Genomic DNA, 24,550 nt, shown 5'->3' with positions numbered 1-24,550 from the left:
TGTTAGTCGTCAGCTACCTCCGTTAGATATTTTTTAGTACTATAAATTTTATAACATAAAGGTTTGCATTTTATTGACCTATAAATGCTGCAGTACATGGTATAATCTGAGCAAAAACTTGCTTAACACCTCTCTGATTCTTTGCTCCAGACCAAAAAGGCTTTTGTATTTTCTTGAATGATTCACTTATAGCCCATCGGGTAGAGAGAGTGCTGGGACCTGGCACTTAGCTGCCCTGTGGACAGGACATATGTGAGGAGTGAGCACTAACTAGACAGGTGTTCAGCCCACGATCCAGAAAATACTCTACAGTTCCCAATCCTCTTATTGCTACTGAAAACATTGCTGTTTCTGGCTCTTCCTCCTGTCTCATTCTCAAGATTCCATCAAACTCCATGTCCTATTAATTTTTCCTTTGCAGTGTTCTCACCTATTTCTTCATTTCTCTTCACTTGTATGATTTCTCCTTATGATCCATTTTCTAAAACATTACAATGTCTGTCTGACTGTTCCCCCTGCCTCTGGTTTCCTTCCCCAGTTCATCCTTCACATTGCTGTCAGGTTTGTCTTTCTAAATCACAAATCTGATTGTACTACTACTTTTCTGATTCACAACCTCTGATAATTCTCCCTGGTTATAGAAAAATATCAGAACATCCCATCATGGCATGACAGCAAATCTTTCATGCCCTAGCCCCAGAATGCCTTTCCAGTCGTGGGCTAGCTGTGCATTCCCATGCGCCTACCATATGCCGTAGCCACTCTAGGCCACTCTTTATGATTCATATATGCAGCATCACATGTCTCTGGGTCTTTGCCCATGCAGTTCCTTGTGCTTACAATGTTTTTTTACATCTCTACTAACCTTTCTCCTGGGTCCTTCAGCTCAAACATCAACGCCTTCTGTTTCCCTAACTTGTATCTACCCCAATAGAGTTACTGCATTCATTATGTATATCCATTCCCACACTCCACAGAGGATTTAAAGCAACATACAAAAATGCATGCAAAACAATAACATTGAAAGAAAAACAATAGTATTTCATCAGAAAAGTGTGCACCTGTGTGAATTTGATAGAATTGTTCATTTTCCTGTATTCTCATAACACTTTTTAAAACTAGATTATACTATTGTAATATAATTATTAGAGTATGTATTTTTTTTCTGTTTTTGTTTTCCTTGTTCTAAATTCCATGAAGGACAGAGATCTTATATTATTCCTCTCTCCATCCTTAGTATCTGGTACAATAGTAGACATGTAGTCAGTGCACAATATATGTTTGTTAAATTGAATTAAAGCGAATTGTCTAAGAGGTGTTCTGAAAAGTTAGTGGCTATTGTTCTGCCTCTTGGTGAGCATGAACATTTTTATGCTGATGCAACATTAGTTTTATGGTCATGTTGAAGATTTCACTGTGCACTACCTCTTCCAGATCATTTCTAAATATTGACATCACAGTAGTTACATTTTCACAGTGCTGTGAAATGGAATACACAGGCAGTAGAAATTGGAAGATGTGATTGTAGCTGTAACTCAGATGGCCAACACACATTGCTGCTTAGATTGCATAAAGTATAAACGTAGTCACAAAGTTTTTGATCATTATTTTATGCTAATTAGCATCATACTGTAAAAATTCTGAGCCTTAGTTTTTAATTAAAAATATCACTATTTTAAATTAGTGTTTTATACTTGTAAGAATTTCCAGACAAGTCAGACATAATATATGTAATCTATTATTACACAATTCATGTGGTGTCTGCTGCCTGCTTAGTTTGAATTTGTTGTTAAAGAAAGTGATAGTGTAGTACATATCTAAAATTTTTTCTCCTTCTTAAAGATATAATTTTAATTTTTCTGCTTCAGAGCGTGGCTGCATATCATCCTAATGACATCTTTTTTCCCTTACAGTAGTCTCTTACTTAGCTAATCAGTGCCTATTCATTAATTTGCCTGAGCCTGGTGTTCTTATAGATAATTTCTTTCACCAAGGGCACAAACATATTACCTTCTCCAAGGGGGTTATTTTCTTGTTTATCAGTTACCCCTGATTCATTTCTGCTTAATTGAACAATGATAACATACTTTCTCAAGGTGAAATTAACATAAATACTCTTCACGGGTACTATCCTCTGCTGTTGTGATTCCTATGACACAGGCAACAGAAAATAATAGAAAGGCTTTAAAAGGCATTTTTCATGTCTTGGATTCCCTTTTCTGGATGTGAAGAAAATTGCTGTCATAAAATTTCATATGCTGCTGATTGACCAACCATTAGATACATTTTGTGTAAGTAAAATTGCAAAGGACAGAAAAAAAGTGGGATTTTTAAAACATAGCCCTTAAGCTATGGTTGCATACTTGTCAGGCAATGCAGGAGCAGCTAAGAAATTGGTGAATGTGCATATCATTGGTTGTTAACAGACTCAATGAGCTGGACTTTTGCTGGTGCATACTTGTTACAATAGATAGTAATTGTCCATAAGACCATTTTTTCTGTTTTTTTTCTATTGCATTTTAAAACTGAACACTACAGGCAAATAAGATCACAGAGAGGAGGTTCAGAATGAGCTGGAGAAATGAAAAGTATTAAAAAAGGAGATTGCAGAACAAGTTGATAACTACTGATCTCTTAACAAGAAGCTATTGCAAATGAAAAGCTCTGTTTTCTAGCCTACTTTGACAAGGATGAAAACAACTTTTTTTCCCTAGGAAATTAGCATTGTCATTCTCATTATCATGTAAAATATTTATCAAATTTAAATTAATTCAAAAAATGTTCATGGCAAAGATTTTTAAAAGAATTTAAAAATAGAACTTTAAAAATCAGGAAAAAATCTAACTGCTAGGAGACTTGGAGGTCATTATACTTATTTACATAATAGGCTTTTGGGAAGTATAATGGAATTATGCCAATTTATTCTTTCAGTAATAAAGTGGAAAAATAGAATCCTGAGAGTTGAAGAACAGACATACAGTGTTGCCTCTGTAATGAGTCCAGGTCCAGCTTCTGTCTGGTTGTCATTGGGAAAATCTGATTGTTGACTACAGGGTTGTACTCAGCTGTTGGGGTTGACATAAAGATGATGGCTAACATTTGTTGAGAATGTACTATAAGGAATTGAACTCAACTTTTAAGTAAGTTCTTGTAGTTTTAGACTGGATTACTTACTGAAGGAGAGGTTTGCCATGCTCTTTGTAAAATATAGTACAATACTTACTCTAAAAAAAGATTTTATTTATTTATTTATTTATTTATTTATTTGAGAGACAGTGTGTATTTATTTATTTGAGAGACAGTGAGTAGGGTAGGGGCAGAGGGGGAGGGAGAGGGACAAGCAAACTCCACACTCAGTGCGAAGCCAGTCTCTGGGCTCAATCTCATGACCCTGAGATCATCATCACCTGAGCTGATATCAAGTCAGACACTTAATGGACTGAGCCACCCAGGCACCCCAATACAATATTTCCTTTTAAAAGATTGTCAAGACACGCAGTCTCTGATTTATAGAATGTACATCAAGCCCGTGTTTACTTTATATATACTGCCAGTGGTTTTACTGATGTTGGTCATTACATATGCTCAGCTTTTCTTCCAGACAGAAGGGTCAAATCATCATCATCATCTGATTTTCTTCATGCAGATTGTCTTCATTTTGTATACCATTTTTTTAAGAGTTGTGGCCATTTTAATGGATTTTTTGTTTTGAATCAGAGCCTTTAGTCCCCAGGGTTATTCTTGGTTTATTCTTACTAACATTGGTGTAATATTTTACCACACATAAAGCCGTTCCATGGTCATTTGACTCTGAAAACTCTCCTTGGACTCTGATAACTCAGTATATTTCCCCTTAAGTTCAGTTTGAATTATGTAACTTAAGCATTGCTTTACCTTTGCTCATGTTGAAGTGTATCTTCACTATTATTTGTGTACTTAAAATCATACTCCAGCTTGTATTTTAGTCCTATTTAAGCTTAGTTTTCCCCATCTGGAAGACCTTTGGGTCATTTGCAAATCTGGAGATTTCAACGTATATAAGGGCCTATCACTGATCTTGCAAAACCCTTCTGCTTCCATTTCTACATCCAGAGAGATGCCCACCTCTAGATCTCTTTTACTTAAATTTGAAGCACCACTACTTCCAAGTTCTAAGGAAACTTAATTTTTGATAGCCTCATTTTGATTATTAAAAAATCTAAACAAAATGATTGCCTTTATTGTAGATTATGTGGAGAACCACCCTTTTTGGCAACCTCAGAAGAGAAGCTTTTTGAGCTAATAAGAAAGGGAGAACTACATTTTGAAGATCCACTCTGGGATTCCATAAGTGATTGTGGTAATTATAGATCTATTATTATTTACTAAGGCAAATGTACATAAGAAACTTGGCCAGTAATTTAAATACTCTAAATCTCTATTTTGTCATTAAATTTACTCATAGAAATAAACACTATTTACTTGTAGAAATAGTGATCTCTTCACTATGGTTGTAGTCAAAACTTCCAACAAAAACAGAAAAATATATAGTAAAAGTTGAAGGGGAAATTTCTGATCATCCTGCTCATTTTTGCTGTAGAACATAAACCAGCTAATCCAGGCAATGAGATCTCACCTTAGGTCCAAAACTTTATTAGCCATTTTTTTCTGATGATTTTTATTATATAGTTGGAATCTTCCCCTCATGTCATATAGATCTAATCCTAAATAAAGTGGAAAGTAAATGGTATTAATTATAGCTAAGATTTTCAGGATTTTCCCTTATTTGCAGCTAAAAGTGTTTTGAAACAGCTTATGAAAGTAGATCCTGCTCACAGAATCACAGCGAAGGAACTACTAGATAACCAATGGATAACGGTAAGTTACAGGATTACTTCTTTTTTTTCTTTTTTGACATGCTACCATTGTTTTATTTTTATTTGGTCTTATAGTTTATATACAGTCTTTAAAACAGTCCATTAGTTTCATCTTCTGACAAGTTAAAAAAATTATTGAGTCAACACATTTCTGAAATGGGTATTTTAAAACTATTACCACAATTGTTTATATATGTTTATAGAGGTTTGAATGAACTCTGTTTTGCTCCATGCCATGAGGGTATCAAGTCTGGTAGAAGAGAGCTGAGAAATGCCCATTATGAAAACTGTAATATTGAAACAGTCTGTATATTAAGTGATGTAAAGCCCTGGAACAGTCCACTACTCTTTCAACTCTTTGGATGCAAGGAATCTTAGGGGACTGAGAAAAACCAAGATTTTCTAAGTGGCTGTGACCTGGCCTGAAATCTTGAGTAATTACCCATTTACATATTGCTTCCTCCCATCAGACTAACTGCCTTCAGCATAGACCCTATGTCTTACTGAGCTTTGTATTCCTGTACCAGAACATTACCTGGCCACATAGGACCCTTGGAAGAAGCTGCTACTTACCTTTCAATACTTATCCTCTTTTTGTTCTCTGGTAATGAGGATCCTTGCTTGTAGCTGGAAACACTGCTGTTTAGTCTTCCTTGCTGGTTAGCCCCGGTTTTTGTTAATTATCATGATGGCAGAAATAGGAGCAATTTTTGGAAAGTGCCCTTAAATGGAGAGAGTACGGCATTCCACAGGTCCATCTCCTTTCCTGGTGAATGGAATGTAGATGTGATGGCTGGAGTTTGATTAGCCATATTAGACCATAAAGTGGAATCCGTAAACTGAGGATGGTAGAGCAACAAGATGCGAAGATCCAGGGCTCTTAGCTCACAGAGCTGCCATGCCAGCCCTTGACTGCCTACCTCCAGACCTTTTCAAGTGAATAGCAAACAACTTCTGTCATCCTTAGGACATGTAAAAATATAATATTGAGCCTAATACCAATTAATACTCAAATAATTGCTGAATGAATGATTCAATAAATAAATACATCTGTAAGTATCTTTAAAAAAGCCCAAGAGGGGCACCTGTAGGGGCTCAATCACTTAAGCATCTGCCTTTAGCTCAGGTCAAGATCACAGCGTACTGGAATAGAGCCTTGCATCAGGCTCCCTGCTCAGAAGGGGTCTGCTTCTTCCTCTCCTCCCTACTCATGCTCTCTCTCTCATGCTATCTCTGTCAGTATCTCTGTCTCTCTCTCTCTCTCTCTGAAATAAATAAAATCTTTAAAAAAAAGGCCAAGAGCTGAGATTGGATATTTCTAAAGACACATTTTTAAGCATTATTCATCTATGAAAAAATTGTTGTACATCTATTATTTGCTAGACACTGTGCTAGGTACTGGAGATATCTGATATGCTTACATTGCGTGGCATTGTTGCAAGATAATGGTGGCTTGGACAGGGTGGTAGCAGCAGAATTGGAGAGTAATAAATGCAGTATGTTTTTTAGGTACAATCGACTTGGTGGTGGCTTAGATGATAAGTGAGGATAAGGGAGGAATCAAGGACGACCTCCAGATTTTGCTGTAATGCCTGGTCAGGCCATGGTGGTGCCATTTACTGAGATGTGGAATGCTGTGGGAAAAACAGGGTTTTTTTCCTGGGTGGAGGGTGGTGGATTAAGAGTTCCATACTAGATATGCAAAGTCTGAGATGCCTATGTGGCATCCAAGTGGAGATATTAAATAGATAACTGAATATATGAGTCTGCAACTAGAGAAGTCCAAGCTGGAGATATAAATTTGGGAATCATGAGCATATAGATGCCATGTAAAGTCAATGTGCTGAAGAGATACAATGGGAAGAAAATACAGACAGAAAGGAGAAGAGGCCCCAGCACCCAGAAGACGAGAAGCCACCAGTGGGGGCTGAGAAGGGATGGACGATGTGGAGAGAAGAAAACCAGAGGAGTGGTACCAGTGAAGTTAGGTGAGAAGAATGTTTGAGAAAGTGAGAGCAATCAGCTCACAGGTAAATGCTGCTGAGAGGTCAAGATGAAATGAAGAGTTTCCATTAGACGGGCCAACAGGGAGGATGATGGTGGCATTGAAGGTCCAGGTAAATTTAGATACATATCAGAAACTTATAGTGATATCACTCCTGTTTTCAAGTCTCTTGTTTTACTTTGGAAATTTCTAATCATTTTTCTGAATTATATTTTTTCCTTCAAGGGCTAAAAAACCAGTCTTCACTGGAAGCTGGGTTATATCTGCCCTCTTCTGTGAATGTGTTGATCTCTGAAATGATTCTGTGCAATAAGTATTTCTGGCCTAAAGTAATTGTGCAAATGAGCTAGCAGCTAGATCATTGCAAAACTTTTCTGAGTAGATTTGTAGTACAGCAAAATCAAAAACTGTAAAACAGATGGTGTGCCTTAGAAATCTATCTCTTTTCAGCATCACACAACATTCGGGTTTGGCCATTTAATTATTTGTTTTCTAATTAGTACAACTTTATTTCTGGCTTTGGTCATTTTTCCAGAAGTCTCCATTTTTGAGCCTCTGTAACATTTGTCTCTATGTAGTCTTTGCCAAATGGATAGAGAAGTGACAGATAGCGTGTACTATATCGGACTACCCTAAGGAGTTCAGTGTATGAAGTTTAGAATACTGGCATTTTATAAACTTCTGAAAGGCAAAACTCTTTTCTTCCTAACCACTTGAAGTCTTCCTGTAATTCCTATCCTCTGTTTGAAATAATCTAAAAAGAATATGTTACTTCTCTCAGTACCTGGCTGCTTTATAACTAGAGCTTATCTTTTGCGATATCTAACATGTAGTGACATTTTTTCAAAGAGCTTTATTGGATAAAAAGTTTTTATGGTTCAGCCTATGTATTGTGCATTTTGAAATATGGTATATACCTGAAAAGTGTTCTGAGAAAAATAGAGTTCCTCTATGTACATTTAAGTGAATGGAACTTAAAATAAACACATTTGTCATCCTGATTTCAAAAGTTGAAGATTAGATGTAAGGAAAACCAGCCAAAAAGTGACTTTCCTACAAAGGAAGAGTTTGATGATGACTCCCATTGCCAGGAGTGTGCCTGTGATCCTCTTGTGTCTGTTTCTTCCTTTCTGTCCTCTTTCGTCTCAACAGTGGCTCAGGAGCTTACTTCATCCTATTATTATTTTTTAATTTAAATTCAATTTGCCAACTTATTCTATCTTATTAGGCAATTACAGTTGCTTCTTGGTCCCCTCAAGACAACTAACACCAAGAATTTGCATGTTTAACAAGTTTCCTAGATATTTTTAATGCTTCTTATATTTAAGAACCCAGCTATAAATTAAGGAAACATTTTTCTTCTATGGCTGTTCTAAAGTAGTTTCCAGATCTGAGTTCTGTTGGTTCTATTCATACATTCAGTAATTCTTTTGACAGATTTTGTCTGTGTGTGTGCCTACCAAGTTGTACTAGGTAATAAATAAAATATCATTAAAGACATATAGGATATGGTCTCTGATATAAGGAACTTATGACCTGGTAAGGGAGACAGGCTATGTAGAAGATACAATGCAGAGAAGATGATAAATGACATAAGAAATTGCCAAATGACCAGAGAGATGGAGGCAAGCAGGTATAACATCAGGAAGTTCAATCTGACTGACAGAGAAAATGCTTGAAGGAAAGAGGTGGAAAATACATTCCTTTTCCTTAAAAATGGAAAGAGAATTGTGAGGAACCTGAATACCAGGCTAAAAAGCTGTAACTTGCTGTCATAGAACAATATACACTCTTTGAAATGAAGGAAATTATTGTTGTAGTGCATCAGTCTTGCAAGGGGGCTTATTTTAAATGGGATAGCGGTCATTTAAATATCTTTATTGATTTTACAAGTATCTTTGGATTTTTAATCCATCAGGCATTCTAGTGGTCCAAAAAAGTGAATAAAACAAGGTCTTTCCCCTTAAGTAATTTACCACAAAGTACAAGGTACTTTAGTTTATGGTCACACTTTTAGAAGGCACTTTTCATCAAGGCATGGGGTCTGATCTCAGAACGGTCTTTCCTAGTGTGTGAACAAGGCCCTTCTTCCTTAATTTACAAGTTATTATCTGAGTTTTGTTCGTTAGCTTTTGACCATTAACCTTAACATACACTTTCTATACAAGAGAATGAAACTTTTTTTTTTCTAAAAGATTTTATTTATTTTTTCATGAGACACACAGAGAGAGAGAGAGAGAGAGAGAGAGGCAGAGACACAGGCAGAGGGAGAAGCAGGCTCCATGCAGCGAGCCCGACATGGGACTCAATCCCAGGTCTCCAGGATCACACCCTGGGCCAAAGGCGGTGCTAAACCACTGAGCCACTGGGGCTGCCCGAGAATGAAACTTTTCTGATGCCTAGTTGTTAGGCACTTTTTCCAACTGTATATTTTCATCCTAAATATATTAAGACTCTTATTTTATTATAGTTATTCTTAAATTGTGAATTATCATATGTGTATGAATACATCAAGTTCCTATTTAATGAAGGTTTCTATAAAAATTATATTACAAAGAAACCCAAGAGCCAGGAACCTTAGGGATTTATTCCATATTCAGTGATTCATAGACTTAATAATCCAATAAATATTTACTGAATAACTACAATGTGCTGTGGAAGACACAGGAATGAGTCTGGCATAGTCCCTGCCCACAGATTGTGCATAGACTAGTAGAAGGTTTAAGTGAAAATATAGGCAGTGAATATAATATATAAAATACACTATATATAATATATAATAATGTGTTCTATAAATATACAAATATACTCTATTTTATATATTTTTATATATAAAGTGATATATGGTATAATACAGTGTGATAATGTGTACTATATAGTGCCATATAATGTGGTACTGTATAATTTAGCAATAGTACTAGATTTTCAAGAAGAGAGCTATCATTCCCTTTAGAGAATTATGAAAACTACTTAAAGTGAAGGTAATATGTGATCTGGCTCAAAGAGTGGATAAAAGTTGAAAGCAGTGTTACAGTCATGGTAAGAAGGATGGGGATTCTAGATTGGAAGAACTTTACAAAGATATATAGATTAAAAATGTACAATATATTCAGAGAATATGAAGTATATTAGTAATTCTGTTTTTCTAGAACCATAGAAGACATGTAGGGAAGTAGTAGAAAATTAAACTGTAAAGGCAGGTTAGAACTATCTTACTCTAGACCTTGACTTATCTGGAGGAGACTTTATATTCAGCTTGTTCGATGATGCTACTGGAAGGCACTGAAGGACCCTGATCACAGGTGAATCTATGCAAGTTTTTCCTTTGTCCCTCTGACCCTTACAGAGTGATTTGGGTAGACTTGAATGAGTTCTGTGGGTTAGATTCTGAGGAGAGAACACCTATTCTAATGGAGTGTCCTAGCTGAGAGAGTAAGAAGCTGGAAAAGCCCTAAGAATAAATTTTTTAAAAAATATTTTATTTATTTATTCATGAGACACATACACACACACACACAGAGAGAGAGAGAGAGAGAGGCAGAGACACAGGCAGAGGGAGAAGCAGGCTCCATGCAGGGACTTGATCCGGGGTCTCCAGGATCACACCCTGGGCTGAAGGCAGTGCTAAACCACTGAGCCAGCCGGGCTGCCCCCTAGGAATAAATTTGAGTTGAAGGTCTTGAGGGAGCCTTACACACATGGCAGAAACAGGATCTTGTTGGGGAGATAGTAAACTAGGAGTCAGGGTCTGAGTGGAAGCAGGATGGGTACTGGAGCAGGTTGGGGATAAGTAGCAAGTGTCTGAGACTCCTTGCAGCTCAGCTCCATCAGTTAGTAGCCTGGTAGATGTATTGCTGGCAAGAAAGAACTTCAGGAAGAATAATCTGACAACAGTGTATGTGGTGCATCTTGCTTGGTGGCAAACAACAGCCGGAGCTTTGGGGTGCCTGGGTAGCTCAGTCAGTTGAGCATCTGATTCTTGATTTTAGATCAGGACATGATCTCAGGGTCATGGGATTGAGTCCTGAGTTGGGCTCCACACCCAGTGGGGAGTCTGCTTGAGATTCTCTGTCTTCTCCCTCCTCCCCTCCCCACCATGTGCACATGCATACTTGTGCACTCTCCCTCTCTCTCTCTCTCTCTCTCTCTCTCTCAAATAAATAAATGAATCCTAAAAAGAAAGTTAGAGCACTGAAATAGGACTTGAGTGAGATGATGAAGATTGGAACTCGGGCAAAGAGAGTGGAACAGAGAGGAAGGGACAAATCAGACATTCAGAAGAGAATCAACACAAGTTTTCAACTAAGTAGAAATGTTAGATAAAAGAGTACAAGGAATCAAACTGTTTGTTTAGGTGCCTGGGGAAGTGATATAAAACAAAAAGAAAGTCTAGACAATTTCTGGTTTCATAGATTAGAAAAAGAGTGTGACTTTTTTTTATAAATGTAAACATTATATTTACATTTTTATGCTTGAATAATCCAAAAAGAATATTTTTAAAAAATGGTGAATCTCCTAGTGTATTAAGTTTAAAATTTTTTCATCCTAAATTTAATTAATTGCAAAGGATATAATTTCCCATATTTTGTAAATATTGATAATTAAACATAAAATTAGTATTGTTTTTACATGAATAGGACATTATCTATTTGTAAAAACTTATGAACAATCTCTTCTTTAACAGAAACTATAGGTTATTCATTCTTTTCTTTGGATTTCTGTTTCTATTTTACATCTTTCACAGAATTTTATCCTAATATTTATTTTTGCTTGAAAGGGTTTTATTAATCATCCTATCATTTATCTCATATTGCAAAAAAAAAGGTTCAAATACATATTTATTTTTTTTATTTTTTTTATTTTTTTAAAGATTTTATTTATTTATTCATGATAGTCACAGAGAGAGAGAGAGGCAGAGACACAGGCAGAGGGAGAAGCAGGCTCCATGCACCGGGAGCCCAACGTGGGACTCGATCCCGGGTCTCCAGGATCGCGCCCTGGGCCAAAGGCAGGCGCCAAACCGCTGCGCCACCCAGGGATCCCTCAAATACATATTTAAATTTTGTTTTTATTTCCTGTGATTTTAAGATTCTAAATGTTTAAAAATTATTTAACAATGACTTATCATTATGATTATTAGTATGTAATTGATCAAGAGAACATTATTATAATTTGTTATAATTATTAAGTATCACAAGTACAATTATATTGGAAATGCATCTCTTTAGTGGATGTATAGGGCTACATCCCACCCCCTCCCAAATAGTTTATTCATCCATGATTGAATATTACTTATTGTTAGAAAGAGATAGCATTTAGCATCAATTATATTGATGTTTTTGTTTTTAAAGATATAGGCACTGAGAACCCTAAATAAATAAGTAGATGAGAAGGGAAGGAGTTTCAACATAGCAGTGTCCTTCAGTTCTTTATTTTTTATTTATTTTTTTTAATTTATTTTTTATTCGTGTTCAATTTACTAACATACAGAATAACCCCCAGTGCCCGTCACCCATTCACCCCCACCCCCGACCCCCCTCCCCTTCCACCACCCCTAGTTCATTTCCCAGAGTTAGGAGTCTTTATGTTCTGTCTCCCTTTCTGATATTTCCCACACATTTCTTCTCCCTTCCCTTATATTCCCTTTCACTATTATTTATATTCTCCAAATGAATGAGAACATATAATGTTTGTCCTTCTCCGACTGACTTACTTCACTCAGCATAATACCCTCCAGTTCCATCCACGTTGAAGCTCAGTTCTTTAAATCTGTCTGAGTTAATTGTCAGAAACCACTGAGGGAAAGGCCTGTTAGAGAAGACTCTGGTTCCTGCCAAGATGCTGAATTAGCACAGACTACAGCATCGTCTCTGATGATTAAACCTAGAATAACTTTAGAGAAAAATCTCATGATACCAGGATTCAGATAAAAGTATGAGAAATCTTTGGGAAGATAAAGGATTTATTTTGAGTTGGCACGTATGGTGGGTGAGGTGACAGCCAGGAGCCAGGACAGGATGTTAAAATAGGAAGACAAAAAAACCAAAGTTCCCCTTTTGCTTATCTTCTTTTGCCTTGGGACATTGATGCCTTTCTCCTCACAGGGGTCTGAAGAAATAAAATCAGAGTAGCACTGAAGTCCTATTATGAATGAGAAGCTAAGGAAAGTGGATAGGAATTGACTGGTTTTTGTCATTGACTCTTTACCTGTTGAACTCTAAACACTGGGACTGGTGGGTTGTACTTTTAGGAGTGCCTCCTCCTAAGATGCCTTCTCCTGAGAGAAGGTTGATAAGGATGAAACCCTGGGCTGAGGGGTAACTTGGAGGGGGCAGGTTTTTGGTGCCTGAGGTTCTTACCCTTTATTCTTCCTTGAACTCCTGGGCTGAAGGCCTTGATCTGGCCTTAGAACCGTATCCCGTCCTCCCAAGGAGCCAGTACTCCCTGGGGAAGATGAGATCACAGGCCAAGTTTCAGACACCATTAGGAGCATTTAGAATAGATAGTCCAAAATAACCTGAGAAATGGTATATCAGAAGTTGACAAAATTACATGGAGAAATTGGCAAATTCACATCATAGTGGGAGATTTTTATGCACTGCTCTCAACTGCTGATAATGTAAAGCAAATGAAAACAGAAACAAAGGTATGGAGATTTTAACAACACAATCAAAACCTTATCCTAGTAGATGCATATATAATTCTACACCCAACAATTGGAGGACATATAGTTTTCTTAAGCCCATGTGGAACATTTATCAAGATTGATCTTATGCTAGTCCATGAAGCAAACAAGCTTCAATGAATTCCACACAGATCATGTTCTCTAACAATACACAACACGTTAGAAGTCAATAGCAGTTAGATTAAACATCTGCATGTGTTTGGAAATCATATCACATGCTTCTAGAGGAGTCTTGGGTTAGAGAATGAATACAAGAAAAAAAAATCCAAAATCCCTAGAACTGAATGACAAAGAAAATACAACATGTCAAAACTTGTAAGATGCTGGGAAGTATATTTCAGCAGAATTTTTTAGCCTAAAATATTTATGTTAGAAAAGAAAAAAGGTTAAAAATTAATTAACTACCTATCCAACTTAAAACTTCAGGAAAGAAATCCAGCAGAATATAAAATAAAGGAATAAGAAAAAAATCTAAGTGAAAATAAACTAAATAGAAGGCAAAGTAGAGAGGAGAAGATAACAAGACCAATATTTGAATCTTTGGAAAGACCAACAAATAGAGAAAACTTTGGCAAAAGTAATCAAGAAAGAAAGAAGACAAAAAGAATATTATATATGAAAAAGAGAATACAGCCACAGATAAAGCACAGAAAAGGGTTAAGATTTAAAAGATAAGAAATTTAAAAGACAAGGGAATCCTACCAACAACTGTATAGTAATAAATCTGAAAACTTTGGCCAAATGGACAAAATTTCTTACAGCTTCATAAAACTCTCAAGGATAAGTGGAAAACTTGAAATGATCTTATAATTATTAAAGAAATTGAAGTAGTAGTTTAAAAATCCTCCATAAGGAAGATGATGGGATGATGGGCATTAAGAGTACACTTATGATGAGCACCGGGTAATGTATGGAAGTGCTGAATCACTGTATTGTACACTTAAAACTAATATAACACTGTATGTTAACTATACTGGAATTAAAAGTAAAAACTTTAATATATATATATATATATATATATATAGTTTTTTTATATAAAGTATAAAAAACTTTATTTATATATATATAAACTATATGTTGGGTGTAGAATTGTATATGCATCTACTGGGATAAGGTTTTGATTGTGTTGTTAAAATTATATATATATATTATATATATATAATTAAAATAAGATCTTCCATAAGGAAAACACCAGGCCCAGATGATTTTACAGATTAGTCCTACAAGATTTTCATCTCAAATTTTAAATCACCTCCCACCCCCAAGAGGGAGTTTTTCTTAACTTATTCAAAAAGTCTATTATAACTCTGTATACTATAGTATAACAAAATTAGACCACTGAAAACTAAACCTTTGATAAAGGAAAATGACCCATTTCACTTATTAATATAGATGTAAAATCTTAAACAAAATATTAGCAAAGCAGGATCCAATGTTGTATATAGAAGATAATACATCATCACCAACTTGGATTTTTGCTAACTATACAATGATGGTTTAATTTTAGAAAAACGTCTATAGGGATCCCTGGGTGGCGCAGCGGTTTAGCGCCTGCCTTTGGCCCAGGGCGCGATCCTGGAGACCCGGGATTGAATCCCACGTCGGGCTCCCGGTGCATGGAGCCTGCTTCTCCCTCTGCCTATGTCTCTGCCTCTCTCTCTCTCTCTGTGCGTGTGTGACTATCATAAATAAAAAAAAAATTAAAAGAAAGAAAAACGTCTATAAATATAAATTCCCACATTAACATATTAAAGGAGGAAAAGCATGTGATGATTTCAAAGGAAACACTTAGAAGACTCAATGTACATTCATAATTTAATTAGGAATAGAAGAAAATTTCTCTAACCTGATATAAAGGTTATAGCAAATATCATTCTAAAAAGGAAATATGAGAACTTCCTTTAAAATAAAGTGCTAGTCAAGGAAGTTAGCTTTCAATATTTTTTTCCAGCATTGTTGTTCTTAGTTAACTTGAAACAAGGAAAAGAAATTAAAGGTGTGGAAATTGGAAAGCAGAAATAAAACTTTTATTTTTTATTATAATATACAGATTATTAGACATATTATTGGAAATAATAAGAAAGCTACTTGAGTAAGATAGCTGGATTTAGTATTGATATATATTTGATCCTTGAACAACATGGAGGTTAGGGGTATTGACCTCCTGTGCAGTGGAAAGGCCACTTATAACTGACTTCCCAGAAACTTAACTAATAATAGCCTGCTGTTGACCGAAGCCTCACTGATAACATGAGTAGTCAATTAACACATATTTTTTATGTTATATGTACCATATGCTATATTTTTCAATACAGTAAGCTAGAGAAAAGAAAATGTTATTGAGAAAATCATAAATAAGAGAAAATACATTTATAGTTCTGTACTGTATTTACCAAAAAAAAAAAAAATCTGCGTATAAGTGGACCCACACAGTTCAATCTCATTGTTCAAGGGTCAGCAGTATATTAGTATAGAAGTGTATCAATCAACACATCTACGCCTTAAACTTACACAGTGTTGTCACATGTCAATTCTATCTCAATAAAGCTAGAAAAAAAGATTGGTGTACAAAGGTCAATTACATTTCTATTCACAAGCAACCAACAACAGAAAATGTAATAAAAATAAAGACATGTAAAGCAGTATCCAAGAATATAGAATATCCAGGAATGAATCTAACATAAGATTTCTAAGACATCTTTGGGTAAAGTTTTGACATTTTATTGGAAAACATTGAAGAAGACTTCAATAAATGAATAAAGTCTAGTATGGTCTAACAATGGAATATTATATAGCAGTGAAAGTGATTAAACTACATGTAGTAATACCTATGAAGCTATGAAATTTATCTTTAAGCTCATCATAGTTTTGTTAAGATATAATCTCACTATAAAATACACTGATTTTAAGTATATAGCCTGATGAATCTTTGTATGTGTATGTATCTGTGTAACTACCACCCAGAACAAAATATGGAACATTTCTATCCCAACCAGAAAGTTCCATTGTTTCCTTTCCCAGAGTGATTGTACCATTCGACACCAATGTGTGAGTTCTAGTTTGGCTCCTCATCTGCTCTAATGTCTGTTATTATCAGTATTTTTAATTTGGATACTCTGGTGGATATGTTTTAGCATCTCACTGTGGTTTTAATCTGCGTTTTCTGAATGACAAATGAAATTGATCACCTTTATTTATGCTTATTGGCCTTTTGGATATCTTCTTTTGTGAAACACTTGTTCAGTTTTTTTTTCCCCTGATTTTTCTATTTGGTTTTATGTCTTTTACTTATTGATATGTAGGAGTTCATTTTTTTTTAAAGATTTTATTTATTTATTCATGAGATACACAGAGAGAGGGAGAGAGAGGCAGAGACATAGGCAGAGGGAGAAGCAAGCCCCATGCAGGGAGCCTGATGTGGGACTCGATCCCGGGACTCCAGGATCATGCCCTGGGCTGAAGGCAGGTGCTTAAACCGCTGAGCCACCCAGGGATCCCCCTATGTAGGAGTTCATTATTTTAGATCAGTGAGCATCTGTGACACACAAATAAATATATATACAATAACAAGAATTAGAAAAAGCTGACTTAAGAAAAAGAACATCAAAAGGATTACTGCAAATCTTTGCTCAAGGGGATGACTTTTGAAAAAGAATAGATCATTGGAAATTGGGGATCTTGAAATGGATTCCCAGCAAACTCTATCCTTGCCGACACATCCCTTTGAAAGTCTTCATGTACAGCCAGATGTACACAGTTTGAAGAATGTTGGTTTGGAATATATTGAATTTTTAAAACTTTTTCCAGCTTTATTAAGATATAACTGTATAATGTTGTATTTCAGGCATAAAACATAATGGTTTGACATATATATATATTGTGAGATGAGTAGCACAGTTAAAGCATCCATCAGCTCACATAGTTACAATTTTTTTTCTTTTGATGGAAACTTTTGAGATCTACTATCTTAGCAACTTTTGAATATAGAATACAGTATTGAGAAGGCTCCACAACACCTCTGGCTGGAAATTCTTGGCAGACAATTGGAAATACTTCTGGAATTGGGTTAATTACTAAATTTCTCAGCCTGCTTCCCCCTGAAGAACAGGAATATCAACACTAACGTTGTATATTCATATAGTTGCTACACTTGTAAAAGGAAATCACCAAGATGACTTGTAGGAAAAATGTTAAAGTGGCATGCAGTTGTTTACTTGAGTGGTCATTATTACCTTGATATGCTGCCACCTTGGACTCATCAAGGCCCAGTAGGGTGAGTTGGGTGGTTTTACTGGGTGCTATCAGTTCACGTGGGGACCTGCACTCTACATTATTTCTCTTCCTACTGTAATTTACAATTAATTACTAGTCATGTAAAGGTAATAGCCGAGATTATCTATGGTAAATAATTCAAATGGTAAACAAAAAAGGAAGAATAACTTTTCTTCCTCCATTCCCTCATTCCCTCTTACTAAAGATAGCCATTAAGTCTCTATACATTCTCTTTTTTTTTTAAGATTTTATTTATTAACTTGACAGAGAGATAGTGAGAGAGCACAAGTAGGGAGAGCTGCAGAGGGTCAGGGGAAGCAGGCTCCCTGCTGAGCAGAGAGCCCTATGCAGGGCTCCATCCCAGCACCCTGGAGTCATGACCTGAACCAAAGGCAGATGCTTAGCCAACTGAGCCACCCAGGCACCCCTATACACATTCTTTCAAAAAAGCTCCATACATTTTTATGTATATACCTTACACAAGTGGGTTCATATGCAAGCTGTTCTTTTCTACCTAATATGTCTAGGAAATATTTTCTTATTTTTAAAAAAGTAGTAATGTATCCCAAATTATGGATACACTATTATTTTCTAAATATCCTATGAATATGGAACATTTAAATTGTTTCAGATTGTTTCTGTTACAGCAGTGGTGCAACAAATGTTTTACAAATATATGTTTGCATGCTGTGTTATCAGATAAATTCTTCACAGTGGACTCTTACTGGTCAAAGAGAATATGCATTATACATTTTGTTAGGTTTTTGCTAATTTACCCTCTCATAAAAAGCAAGTAAATGAGAAAGCTTATTTCCCCACGCCCTCACCAACACACAGTATTCTCTAACTTAAATTTACATCCATCTATTAAGTGAAAATTGGCATCCCATTGTTTTGATTTGGGTTTTCTTAATTTTGTGAAGTTGAACATCCTTTTATGTTTTTAAAAATAAAGTGACTATTCCATTTTCCTAATGAAAAATTTTATTCCTAGGTGTCAACTATACTCAAGGGAAAAAACAAAAACAAAACAAACTTACTCTGAGGAACATTACAAAATGAAGAGTTCTGGCTATTTACAAAAAGTAGAAATAACGAAAAGCTAAAGATCTAGAATGTTTCCTTTTAGCTTTGCTTATTTATTTATTTACTTATATTTATTTATATATTTATTTGACAGAGAGAGAGAGCACAAGCAAGAGGAAGAGCAGAGGGAGAGGAGGGACAGAGGGAGAGGGAGAAGCAGGCTGCCCACTGAGCAGGGAGCCCAACATGGGGTTCGATCCCAGGACCCTGAGATCATGACCTGAGATGGAGGCAGGTGCTTAACCAACTGAGCCACCCAAGCACCTGTAGCTCTGCCAATTTTATGTGTCATACCACCTCATTCCAGCTCATAAATATCATTCATTCTTTGGTTCATTCAAAAATACTCATTAAATACTTATATTGTTTATAAAATACTGATAGTCATAGTCCTTGAAAAGGCAAAGTATGCTAGAGAGGGACCTATATTTAGGTCTCCAATTGTGGTCTCCATTTAATACTAAGGTATTACATCCAAATCTAATTTTTTGCCAATGCTGCTTCTCCATGAGTATTCATTTTTCTATTTTTCAAAATAAAATAGCCTCAGCCATCCATTAGTTAAACAAGAGGAAGAGTTTAGTAACCAAGGTTGCTGTTCTACTATTGAAAGCCTCAGATTATTGGCCTGTTACTGCTGCCTTCTTGCCATTTACTACTTCACAATTGTTGAGTTCAATGTCTGACCCCTGATTATAGCCAGTAAAGAGAATTCAGATAGTGAAATGGCAGTGTCTGTCTTAACAATTCTGCCCATTTTTGTTGGTTGGTTCATTTGTAATTTCTGTTGAGCCTAGAAATCTCATGTCACATAGTCCTGGGCCACCTATTCATTGGTCAGTCCAAGCATTTGATGGAATTCCTCCTCCAGCCACTGGCAAGCAAGAAGGGAGTAGTCTAGTAAGTTATTGACTGGATTTAGACAGCAGGGAAAGTCTGAAATTGGTATCACCATTTGTACCCTGTTTGATATCACACATGAATGTAGGAAGCAAAGAGTTAAGGATTTCTAAATAGTAGGGTATTTCTTAGGGGATAATGTCCTATTCTGAATCCTTTCTCCTCTTCACAGTCTCTTTGAATGAGAAATAGGATCATTTCTTTGAGTACAAAGGCACTCTACTTTAGGTATATAGAGTATCAGTCATCAAGCTCTTAGTGTATTACAAGCATTTGAAAACTCGCTAGAGATGCAGATTCAAGATAATACAGAGAATCCTTGCTTTGTATAGTAGTGCAAGACCATAAAGAATAACAATGCAGGTTGAAACTGCAAAGCGATCTTAATAATCATTGGGGGAAATTAGAATTGTTCCATGCCCTTAAAATTTTTTTTTAGATTTTTTATCTACTTATTCATGAGAGACACAGAGAGACAGGCAGAAACATAGGCAGAAGGAGAAGCAGGTCCCTTGTGGGGAGCTCAATGTGGGACCCTATCCCAGGACCACCGGGATCACAACCTGAGCCAAAGGCAGGTGCTCAACCACTGAGCCACCTAGGTGTCCCTAATTTTTTTTGTTAAATGATGAAAACTAACTGTTGGTTATAATACTTAGAAAATGAAACAAAAGAAAAACATATTTTTCTTAGTACGTTGTAAATTAAAACATTAGAAATATCAAGAATGAAAGTATCTTATTTTTTCAATAAAAACTTAATCAAAATTAGCTTAAACAGTGCTTACCTTCTTTTGCTTGTCACATAACTTACAATATGGAGAGGAGCATCTTTTTTATGCTTTGCTGAGTTATATAATACTATTTTCTAAGTTTGGATCGGCTTCCAACATTTTATCCTTTGTGCTTTCAGTGTAATGAATTATCTTTGAAAAGTATTCAAATGTCACCTTCTTTGCAAGCATGGCTTTCTCTGGAGCACCTCTGTCCTTTCTGCACACCACTTCTCATTTATGTTTATAAATTTGCCTTTGCCAAGTTCCTTTGGTTAAACATCTAGGTTCTCTCAAATGGTGGCAGTGTCACTGTTTCCAAGGTCAACTACTTCTTTTATTACTCTATTGACATTTGATTTAAATATTTCACTTCCAGCATGATCACTTTTAACTTATTTGCTGCCCTTTCATCTTAGCTGGCAAATTCCTGGGGAGGCAAGGAGGCAACACAACTGCATAGTTTGCTGCCTGTGTGTGAATTGAATAGCAGATGCCTAGTGTCCCATCACCAACAGACTGTGAAAGAAGTGACATGTTTTGCCACTGATCACCATACAATCTGTAATTTACATAGTGATTGTGGCTTGAAGAGCTAGCAGGGAAATTTGAACTTTATGTAATTATTGTTAGTTTACCATGATGACTGAAATTTGAACTGTGTTGTTTGGGGACTGATACTATTTATCTAAGTTATGATGATTGAAATTCATATATTGATATATGCTGTGCAAAGTAAGGACTGCCCAAATAAATGGGCTATCAGATGGTACTGATGGGGTGTGATTTCTGTACAATTTTGTTGGGTATGCTGGTTGTATAGTGGGCTCACTCTTTTTTCTTTAAGTTTTTAAAATTTATTTATTAGAGACAGAGAGAGAGAGAGAGACAGGCAGAGGGAGAAGCAGGCTCGCAAGGAGTCTGACGTGGGACTCGATCCCTGGTGTCCAGGATCACGCCCTGGGCCGAAGCCAATGCCAAACCACTTAGCCACTGGGGCTGCCCAAGCTCACTCATTTTAAGGCTTTCTGGAAGTGACTTAAGAATGCAAATGTTTAATTTGCTGTTTGTATCAGGATAGGCCAAATTATGCTTTGATTAAAAATGACCCCCAAACCTCAGTGGTCTCGATGCTTTCCATCAGACATTGGCTGGGAGGAGGGGAGGAGGCTTTTTTTTACTTTGTCCTCACTCAGGGACCCAGGCTGAGGGAGGCTCCATCTCTATGCTTCTATAGTTACTAAGGTAGGAATTGGGAACATGATAAATTGCACGCTGTCTCTTATAGTTTCCACCCAAAAGTGATATATACTATTTCCAATAACATTTCACAGGCCAAAACAAGTCACATAATCCTATCCCAAAAGGGATAGAGATGCAGAATTCTATAACATGCCTAGAAGAAAGGAGTGTTAGGTGAGCAGCACTAGTGACTACTACCGTCTTCAACGAATTATAGAAAGTTTATTAGGGAAGAGCATTTGTGGACTGGAAATACAGACATAGATAATATCAGATTGTCTGCTAGTGAAAGAATCATGCTGAGGCAGAGTTTTGTGTACTAGCATTCGAGGAGCCTGGATATTGTGATTACATGAAAATTATGGTTAAAGGTCAGGATGAAACCAGAAAGTTGTAATAGAGGCTAGATGGATCATAGGGATCAAGCAGGGCTATTGGCAAAGTCCTGGAGGCTAGAACTCTTTCAGATGAGAGATCAGAGACTCTACCATTCTAGACAATTCCAATTCTTTTATGGTCTCTGAGACTCCATCTATACTTCATCTAAGTTTAAATTGACAACAACTTTTGAAGTTCTGAGATGCTTGACAGAGATGACTCTCAAATTCTGCCTTGGAGGAAATGTATGCTATTGGTTGGCAGAAGGCATGGTAAGGGCATTCTGGGAGTATACTGGTAGAGGATACTATGAGTAGAGTGTAACCAAAAGCATGATGTTATGAAAGTGGTAAGAATGTAGAACTTCTCAAAACATGATGAAATAGAAGAACCACAAGGAATTAATTGCATAATGAGCCTCAGTTATTACCTTTCCATACTTAATGTGTGTCTATGTCTTTAACCACAAAAATATTAAACTCTACAACTCCTCAACAGTGTACTCAGATGGCTGCCCTTAAAGTGCACTGTTTCATACTATTCTATGTCACTGATGCTTAATGGTTTAATCCACCCACATTCCAAATTAATGTAGAATCACTGCATAGCTGTGCCCACACCTAAATTTCCCATTTTAATCTAAATGTGATCTAAACTTGTCTAAACTTTCTCTACTAGTCTGAATTAGGAGAAAAAATATTAAGGCATACCTACTCTAGGAGGAGCCATTTGAGACTGTATTCATGTACTTTTGGCATTTAATGGAATATTATATTTGAGAAAAATATTGTTAATATAAAAATCAATATTTGGGATTAATATTGCTGAATCAGTTATAATCATGATCACTTTATATTTAAATTTTCCAGTTGACTAAAAACTTTCAGATCAACTATCTTCTTAGGCACAATGTTTAACTACTCAATGAGTTTAGCTTTCCTACTTAAACATTTTGATATTATATAAGCTTGCCGTTAGTGTTGGACCCACTAGACTGGGGGTGACTTTTTTCATTCTTACTGCTTCCCTGTTGGTTTTCTAAGAATGGGTCTGTAAGGGGGTCTTTGGATTCCAGGGAATTCCCATGTCTAGTGTCCTTTGCATGAGCATGTTGCATTGTTCTTTCAAATTTGAATATTTCCCCCAAAACCCTAACATGTCATATATGATCTCAGTCTAGAAGCATGAGCCATGTCAGTGTAGGGAGTATGCTCCAAAGGGTGTCAGAAGTTTTGCTGCTTATTCAGCATTATAGTCATTCCATATGATTTACTGAATTTGGGAAAATATATTACCAGAAGATGTAAAAATCTTTTCAATTTTCTAAACTGTTTTTAACACTGAAAATTCATTGTTAATATTAGGGCAATATGCTTTCCTCAGCAAGACCAACTAATGTGTTAGAAATGATGAAAGAATGGAAAAATAACCCAGAAAGTGATGAGGAAAACATGGCAGATGAGAAGAACAACTGGTCCATTCAAGAAAAGTTCAAAGGTTATCAATCCAGCGGGCCCAGCGGAAATGTCCAGGATAATAGTAGCACTTCGGATGAAGAGGAGGAAAAACAGGTAGGAGGAACCAACAAAGCAAGAAGGGAGACCAATTGTTTCATTTTTCCAAACTATAAAATACCCTCACAACACTTAGAAGTTATTGCAACTCTACAGTTTTTGCATCTCTGTCTTTTTTGTTGGTGGTTTGTTTCTAAAGAAGGACCTACACAACAAAGCAAGTAAAGTCTTCTCCTCCCTTGAGACTATCATGATTTAGCACTGTAGCCTACATGTTTATTTTAAGATCTCTGATTATGTAGGCAGGGGTTGCAAACTGTTCCCATAAAGGAACAGAGAGTAAATATGTTAGGCTTTTTGGGGCCATAATAGTCTGTGTCACAAGGTCTTAACTCTGATGTTATAATATGAAAATAGGCATAGGCAGCAAATGAATGAGTATGGCCATGTGCCAATAAAACTTTATTTACAAAAACAGATGTGTGCAATATTTGGCCCATGGGTCAAAATTAATAATTTTTGTACTTTACCAGGTTATACAATTTGGAATGAGTTTATGTATTACATAGAAAAAGATTTATTACATTATCCAGTTATTTGCTTCCAATTTTATGATAACTAAAACTGTTTATATAGGTTTACCATTTTGCCTTATTAGATCTGAATAGAGCTTTATTCTTTTTGGTGAATAAAATTTAGTAACATTTTGATTAATTCCAGACAGTGTTCTACTAACCAGATACCCTAACAATTTACCCAAACCCTTTTCTCTTTTGTTTTATGTTTGTGGGACATTTTTCCATGGGTTTGTTCTCTTACTTATCTTGAATCTAATGAACA

The 24,550-nt window shown here is 36.0% G+C and overlaps 1 protein-coding gene across 6 annotated transcripts in view; it reads left to right on the top strand.

Moving 5' to 3' along the window:
• The window catches only part of STK33 (serine/threonine kinase 33), a 147,203-nt gene that overhangs the window by 107,107 nt on the left and 15,546 nt on the right, over nt 1–24,550 (top strand). For 5 of the 6 annotated variants that reach the window (XM_035704207.2, XM_049098763.1, XM_049098762.1 and 2 more), the window contains 3 exons: nt 4,227–4,339; nt 4,772–4,857; nt 23,561–23,767. In XM_035704207.2, the coding sequence (XP_035560100.1) occupies nt 4,227–4,339; nt 4,772–4,857; nt 23,561–23,767 (406 nt within the window). The remainder of the gene's footprint in view (nt 1–4,226; nt 4,340–4,771; nt 4,858–23,560; nt 23,768–24,550) is intronic. The other variant, XM_025459390.2, reaches the window with a different exon arrangement.

This window comes from Canis lupus, chromosome 21, assembly GCF_003254725.2.
Source record: "Canis lupus dingo isolate Sandy chromosome 21, ASM325472v2, whole genome shotgun sequence".
Classification (NCBI taxonomy): Eukaryota; Metazoa; Chordata; class Mammalia; order Carnivora; family Canidae; genus Canis; species Canis lupus.
Note: the sequence above shows the minus strand (reverse complement) of the source record. Positions and strands in the feature narration are given on the sequence as shown.